At 44.8% G+C, this 8,223-nt stretch overlaps 1 protein-coding gene across 1 annotated transcript in view; it reads right to left on the reverse strand.

Annotated features, from left to right (window-relative positions):
* Positions 1–6,793: 6,793 nt before the first annotated feature.
* The window catches only part of PLEKHM1 (pleckstrin homology and RUN domain containing M1), a 25,850-nt gene continuing 24,420 nt past the window's right edge, over positions 6,794–8,223 (reverse strand). Inside the window, exon 11 of the mRNA XM_029285646.1 lies at positions 6,794–7,562. Coding sequence (XP_029141479.1) covers positions 7,448–7,562 — 115 coding nt within the window. The 3' untranslated portion in view covers positions 6,794–7,447. The remainder of the gene's footprint in view (positions 7,563–8,223) is intronic.

Genomic DNA, 8,223 nt, shown 5'->3' on the forward strand with positions numbered 1-8,223 from the left:
GGGTGAATTTTAAATAGGGATAATTTTTAATGATTTTAATAATGTCACAGCTACAAATATTCGGTTTTAATTGGCTTTTATAGGGGAAATGTTGTGTGTGTTGTTTGTATTGTGTTATTTTAATATGCTGTGAGCCGCCCTGAGTCCCGTGGGGAGAAGGGCGGCATATAAATTATGAAAAATAAAAATAAATAAATAATAAATAAATATATTTATATAATGAAATTAGAAACATATATATATATATGTGTGTGTGTGTGTGTGTGTGTGTGTGTGTGTTTCTAATTTCATTAAAAACTCGAATCCTGGGTAGAGTCATATTATAAAAACAAATAAACACGAAATCAGGAAAAATTTAAACTAAAAATGTTTAATCCAATGCCAAGCTTTCGTCGGTCAACACTACCGACATCATCAGGGCTTAAAACAGGTCGATGGGAGTCTCCTTTATAGTACTGGCCAGTTTTTGCGCACGACTCCTGGACCTCGTCATCGGTCCGCTCAATGGTCCTAATTGTTTAAACTGTGAAAGGCGCATATTGGCTATTTTCTTGATGTTATTTGGGGCTGCTGCTCCGTTGCTTACTTCCCTTCCTCCACTCTCCCCCTTTGTACGTACGCTGTTATCTATCCCCCCGTCACAGGCTCCTAAAATCCGTGTGTTCATTCCCCCCCTTTTTGGCCATTCGTTTCCTTCGTATGTATCCAATTGTTCCCTCTCACCCTATTGGGCTTTGGGATTGATGTTTTTCCCTCCCCTTTTCCTTCCGTCATCCTTCTCATGTCTCCATAGCCATGCCCTGCGTCTGTATTACTTACTATAGTCCCTACCCCCTCTTCTTCCTCTTTTTTGATGTTTATTTCATTCGTGTCACCCCGGTCATCGCATTGCAATTCTCGTCTTAATCCATTTCTTTCATCCAGTGTGGATCGTATACGTTCTCTCCTCATAGTGGTGTTATTGTATTGTGTGTTTGATCCTGCCCCCTTGCTCTTATCACTCATCCCCACCTTGGGTCCTGGGCTTGTTGTTCTTTCCTCCCCCCTTTTTTTCTCAAACACCCTTCTCATGTCTCTGTGGTTGCCCACAGAGTTGGCTCCTAGAGTGGTTGTTCGTTCCTCCCCCCCTTTTTTGACGTTCGTTGTGCGCATGTCGTTGCGGTCCTCGCATTGTATGCGGCGTTCTGGGTCATCCTCTCCCCTCGGTTGCAGTCGTGCTTTTGTCGTGGGGCTGTCAACACGCTGTACATTTAACTCCGCTCTGCTGTTTGTGCCCTCTGTTGTTTCTGCGCATGTGCGGGTCTTTTTGATGTCATCCGTCAAGCATATTCGGGTATCTGGTGTGGGGGCTTTTGACCGGTGTGTTCTTTCCTTCACTCTTTCATTGGGGGGTGTTATTACGCCCCATGGGTGCTCTGAGGGATCCGGGGGACCTCCTGCTTATTGTTCAGTTTGATCATCCTTCCTCGCCTCCGTGTTACTGAAGCACCAGTGGATTGCCTGTTGGATTCCGCTCCTCTACTTAACAGCTCTCGTGCTCTTTTTGAGCATGTACAGACCCCCAGGGAAAGGTCTTCTGTTGGTTGTTCACCGACATCCACTATCTGATTGTCCATGGATTGTGATCTTACTTTCACTCTCCCTGTTATCCTATCTCTCTGATCTTGTGGCAAGTAAATTGTCTTTGTTGGGATTCATGATATTGTTTATCCCACATTCTCAATGCCTGATGTGCCGGGCAGAGTTCTATGTGCCGTTTTTTCGAGTTTTTGTCGGAGAGCCAAGCCTCTTTAAGTAGGCGGCCTCCTTTAGTAGTGTTGCTGGATAGGGTACGCACATCAGTGAGGTCGAACTGATGACCAAAATCAGTCATATGTGTCCATACCTGTGAGTGCTGTTCGCACTGTTTCACGGCCAGCTTGTGCTCATGTACCCGGGTCTTCAATCTTTTGGAGGTCTCCCCAACATAATTGCAGGGGCAGTCCTTGCAATTAATCCTGTATACCACCGCCGATTTTTCTTCGTTGGGGAGTGGGTCTTTGGGGTGCATGATCCTGGAGCACAATGTCTGGTCCGGTTTGTGGGCTACCTTTATGTTGTAGGGGGCTAGTAGCCTAGCTGTTGTTTCAGACACATTGTTGATATATGGGAGGGGGATACGTACCGTCTGTGTTGATGTCCTGCTGGTCTGTGAATTCCTGGGGTTTGGGTGGTGCACTGTGACGTTTGATAAACCCTACTGGATAGCCGTTATGTTTGCAGACATGGAAGAGATGGTTCCTTTCCTCTGCTTTTGCTTTGGGTGTGCTGCAGTGTGAATCTATACGTTTAAACAACGTTCTGACGCAGCTTACTTTATGGGCCACCGGGTGGTTACTCTTATAATGGAGGGCTCTGTTAGTGTGTGTTGGTTTTCAGTATACCCTTGTGTGTAGGGTTCCATCTGGCTCACGGCTAACTAGCACATCCAGGAAGGCCAAGGAACCCTGATTCTCCTCCTCTGCTGTAAACTTGATGTCCGGGTATACCGAATTCAGTGTGTCCATAAAGCTTGTTTTTTGGCGTCTTTTGATAATGACGAACGTGTCATCCACGTAACGGACCCAAAATTTAGGTCGGTGTTTGGTCATCGCTATGAGCTCTAGCCATTGGAGGACTGCCTCCACTATTATGCTTGAAATAGGGAATCCCATTGGTGTCCCTTTAACTTGTTCATACGTGGTCCCTTGGAAGGTGAAGTACGTTTTTAAACATGCCTCTATCAATTTCACCAAATCCTTGGTTTGTAAGGAGTCCTGATGTTGTGCTTTGCCCTCTTCATTCAGGCGGTCTTTTAGAACTGTGATTGCTAGGTCTTGTGGGATGGAGGTGAAGAGTGAGGTAACATCAAAGAACACCATCATCTCATCATCCTCCACTCTTAAAGGTCTAATTCTCTCAAAGAATTCTGCTGACTTTATGGTGGTTGTGCTGTTATCCACAAGATGGCTGATCCGGTTGCTCAGCCATCTGGCCAGTTCCGAGGTTGGTGTGCCCCTGAATGTGACGATACAGCGGCTCTCCACCACTCAGCCCCACCTCGTCCCCATCGGTGGCGCCTTCCTCGGCCGCTTTTGGGGAGCCACCGCCACCCTTCGCCATCCTCCCGCTGCCACCGCTGCCACATGGCTCTCCGCCACCCAACCCCACCTCAGCCCCATCAGTGGCACCTTCCTCGGTCGCTTTTGGGGAGCCGCTGCTACCGCCGCTGCCCTTCACCATCCTCCCGTTGCCTCTGCTGCCGTGCGGTTCTCCACCACCATGCCCCACATCGGCCCCATCGGTGGCGCCTTCCTCGGCCGCTTTCGGGGAGCCGCTGCCACCGCCCTTCACCATCCTCCCGCTGCCACCGCTACCACAGGGCTCTCCACCACCCAACCCCACCTCGGCCCCATCAATGGCGCCTTCCTCGGCCGCTTTCGGGGAGCCGCCACCGCCACCCTTCGCTATCCCGCCGCCGCTGTCAGCGGTCACATGAGTGATGCCGGAGAGGTGGCGGTGACCAGGCAGCCGCGCCCCTTCGCCATCCTCCCACCGCCACTGCTGCTGCCAGGAGTACCGAAGGTCTGGAGGGTTACCTCCTGCTGTGGAGCCACAGTGCCTGGGCTGATGGGGGAGGTGGTGGTGGGGTATCCGGGGCCTAAAAGGTCCTCCAAGACAGGCTCGGGGCCGGCCCTCTTTCCCTGGGCACAGGAGAAGGGGCGGCGCAGGGTCTCCAACCAGGCAGGCGGACGGGCGAGCGAAACCCCGAAACCTTTCGCGTTTGTTTACAAAGAGAAGCACACTGCATTAGCTGGCACCACAGGGGGTGGTCCCACGGCAACGCTGACAGTCTGGGCTGTGCACCACCAGCGTCTTCTCTTTGCAAACAAATGCAAAAGGTTTTGGGGTTTCACTTGCCCGCCCGCCCGGGTGGAGACCAGAGTTGGCGGCTCTAACATTCTACTATCGTTGGCTACAATCCTATCCACCTGTTTTGCCCAACCGATCGCAAGCCAACCTCTGCCTGGTTGCTGGATTAATAGCCACCAGATGGCTCCGCAGTGGCCGCTGCTGCCAGAGGTGAGCAGGCTGTTGCTCCCGCAGTCGCTGTCCCACCGCTATGGAAGATAGCCTGGTCTGCGCCTTCGGGGGCCTCAGCTTCCAGCAGCCCCGCCGTGCCCAAGGCAGGCCTCCTGCTCACTGCTTCAGCAAAAGAGGGAGAGTGCGGGTCGGGGGGAGAGCAGTCTTTTCTGAGGGAAAGAGAAGCTGGATGGGGGCAGGGCTGGTGCATGTGTTGCTTAGGCTCCATTCTTTAATCAAGCTACGTTACGTGCACATTTTCCGGCTCCTAGTTTTTTCTTTTGTGAGGGAAACGGGTCCAAGTGGCTCTTTCACCGTTTCAGGTTGCTGACCCCTGATCTAGGTAATGCAGGCCATGGTCTAGGAAGAAAAGTTCTGTTGACAACACCAGTTTTTAAGCCAGTGGTTTGTTTCTAAAAATCTTTGCTCCCTCATTGGGTGTTGGCCTTTTGTTGGAAGTATAGATGAAAACACCATTTGTGCTCCTAAGTCTTTAACTTTCTTTCCTAGCTGTTCATAATCTCTTGCTATTGTTTTAAGATTTATTGTTGTGTCATTGGTCCCCACGTGTTGGAGAAGAAAGGGGTATTTATCCATGGGGTTGATTATTTTAGTAAGGTAATCAGTTACATCTTTGATTTTTGCTATACCTCCCTAGATTGACTGACTTTTTCTGTTCCCCTATGAATTGAATCTCCTATTGCTAATATTTACCTTTTTTTTTAGAGAGGAGTCTGGAATACTTTTCTTCTTGTCACAGGAATGCTGGGTTGTGCCTCTTTTTTTAGAAACTATTGATGAATGCTCTGTTGTGACTGTATGTTTTCTTCTGGGAAGATACTATGAAAGTGAACATTCAGTTCCAGAAGGGCTTCATTCGAGTGGGCTAGGGTAGATAGTAGGGGCTTTGCTCTTGGTTGTTTTCTTCTAAGAGTGGCATATTCCCATCGGTCTTGCTCTTTAGGTAGAGAGGCAAAAGTTAGGTCCCAAATACATAGGGCCTTTCCACATCATCCGGATTGTGAATCTGGTGATGGTGGAGCTGAAGTTTCCTAGAAGCCTCAGGCAAGTTCATCCAGTATTTCATTGCAGCCTTTTAAAACCTTTTCAGGAATCTGGTTTGAGACCAGTCAAAGAACCACCTCCTCCTCTCATCTTAGTAAAGGGAGAGGAATACTACAAGATCAAAAAGATTCTTGACTTCAGATATTACAAGATAAAATTACAGTATCTAGTACTGTGGAAAAGCCATCCATTAGCAAATACTGAGTGGGTGGACAGTGAGGTTAGTTAAGAAATTTCACATTAGGTATTCTCAACAGCCCCATTAAGGGATATAGCAGTAATTGGGTTGTACATAATAATGTGTATATATGTTTATTGTTGTTCCAGGTCTGCCTTTTTTCCAGGGGGGTTGGCATGTCAAGACAGATTCGCCCTTTCACCTACATTTTCTCACTTCGCTCATATCTTGACAATGAGATGGAACGCAAAACGGGTAGTAGTAGTATCTAGGCAACCGAGGCTTCTGAGAGCCAAAGTCACTAATGCAGGTGCTTGATGGAGAAGTGGACTATTTCCATCACAAGAAAAAACGTTACTATTGGACAATGTGAACACCCAGTGGGTGGGAACAAGGGAGTCTGTTGTTTAACTAAGCAAGCCTTTGAGTGGGAAAATCAGAGCTGGTTTTGCTTTTTCTGTGCCAATGTAGATTTTCAGTAAAGTATTATACTCTTGGTAAAATCATGTCCCAGGATTTTTTTTTTCTGGAAATGCCAATTGGATAGTTGACAGGATCCTTGAGAAAATTGTACTCCCCAAAGCAAGATGTTGACAGATGCAGAACTGGAACCCCAACTAATACCATGTATCACATGGTATTTCCTCTGCTTTGTGACTGAAGCTATATTATTAACTTTGCTCTATGGAAAAAAGGAAATTTGTAGAAATACAAAAGAAAAATCCTTTTAAAATACGTGGGTGATCATGGAGGAGGGAGCAGAAATGTTGGTATGTCCGATGATGCATGTTAACTATGCTGATGAAATATGTAATCATACTTCAAATATGTGGTGATGTAATTACATCATTGTGAATCTTCATTTTTATTTAATCACTTTGGTCCTGTACTTTTATTGGACTTAGAGAATCCTTGGAATGGACATGACCAATATTCCAAGTTCTTCCAGTTTCATAGATTTTAAGAAGCAAAATACGTGCCCTACTCCTCTGGAAACCTTAGACCAATCTTTTTACTACCCTCTAAGAAAGGCAAGTCCTCCCTATTCCAGCTGTAACATCATCATCTACCTGGGGCCCAGCATGTGTAAAGACCTGTTTTTTGGTTATCCTAGCGATTATAGGATATATTTCTCAACTGCTATTATATATTTTAATTTTTGTATTCCTGCAATTGTTGGTATTTCAAGTATTTTAAATTTGTCCACTGCCCAGAGTCACTTATTAAGAAGTGCAGTTGTACAAATTGAATGAATGAATGAATGAATGAATCCAGTTTCTTCCAGCATCCAGGCTCCAACCTTTTCTCCTTAGTATTATTAAGAATCTCTGTGGCACATATTCCTGAATACAGGATGTTACTGATCTCCGTTTGAACATAAACCCACAAGAAGCCTATAGTCACTTTACAAATAAGCTACTGTACAGAAGTAATGAATTCATAAAAGACATCTGTTGTTTATTAAATAAAGCTAATTATCTGCATAGGAGAATAAAAGAAAATATTAAAATCAAGTTTGGAATACACTTGAGCGTTTTTTTTTAAAAGAGAAGAATAATAGCTTATTTATAAGAAGGTCACTTTGCTTGAGTAGGACACCAAGGATGGAGTGCCTTTCTAAAGAATTCAGCAGCTATTTTGGCACAAGACATTTTAAAAGCAGTCTGCAAAGTGTAGAAGGCACGAGAAATCTGCTGGAAAGTGCATTTGTTAAAGGTAAAATAAAATTCCTTTTCTCTGGCAATTTAAATCAAGACACATGCACTAATTTCAGTCTTTTTAGGAGTTCTTGCTACATATCCCTTTAATATATCCAGTAATCACCAAATGTCAGGATAAGGATGAATTTGCCTGGGAAGGCAGGAATGCATGAAAATTAATGGCAATAATGGGTGAATTCAAAGAAGTATCTCTGTGGGCTCCTTTCCCAGAGCTGATGGCAAGGTGCTCTGGTTGTTGTAGGACTATAATCCGAACAGAAAGTGTGCAGCTGGCAGTGGCCTTCTATTGATCCTAAGCTTCTGTTTCCCAATTGCCTTCTGGACAATTCCAGAATTTTTATCCAATTCCAGAATCTGATCCAAAGGACTGGCACGGTTGAGATCATTTCCAAAGGAATTCTTGCAGTTCCTGATATTTCTGCCGGCGGACACAACGAGGACAGAAATTGGCATTTGCCTGACAACTGTTGTGAAAGACAGTCTTGCACTCACTACACCTGTAAAGAAAAAGAAGTATATCAATTCTAGAAACAACTCATCATCTGTGAGCAGTTATGTTAGAGAATTTTAATTTTCTCTGTTGGTAAAAATAAATCAGAAGCTCTCACAGTTGACTGCATTTAGCTGATTCAAATAAACTCTTTATATTCATATAAAAATATTTACAATACCATATATTCTTCTTCATAGCAACATAGCATAAATGAAGACTTCTTACAGCAGAGACAGACCTGAGACCTGAAATTGAAACCCAGCTTCTAACTCAATAACCTTTTTGCACAGACTCAGTAGCACTTTCTTCACATTGGCTGACTGAGTTACCACATGACTCTTCCTGCTCATGAATATTCCAACACTCCTCCCTTCATGACAGGAAGAGACATCAGACCTATAGACTTAATACATTTTCCATAGTGAATACCACCCAATGGTTTAGTCATCATGTCTGCCAAATTATTCTCAGAAGAACAATGATGTAAACTAATCAATTTTCCTTTTACAGCTTCCCTGACATTACAATACTTAATGTCTACATGTTTACTTCTGTTCTTCACCCTATCACCAGTTGCCATTTTTATACAGGCAGCATTGTCTTCAAATACCTTTACAGATTCTTTTACATTAATATTTAAATCTTGCAACAACTGTACATACCAT

This window comes from Protobothrops mucrosquamatus, unplaced genomic scaffold (genome assembly GCF_001527695.2).
Source record: "Protobothrops mucrosquamatus isolate PMUCROS unplaced genomic scaffold, P.Mucros_1.0 scaffold1991, whole genome shotgun sequence".
NCBI classification, from domain to species: domain Eukaryota; kingdom Metazoa; phylum Chordata; class Lepidosauria; order Squamata; family Viperidae; genus Protobothrops; species Protobothrops mucrosquamatus.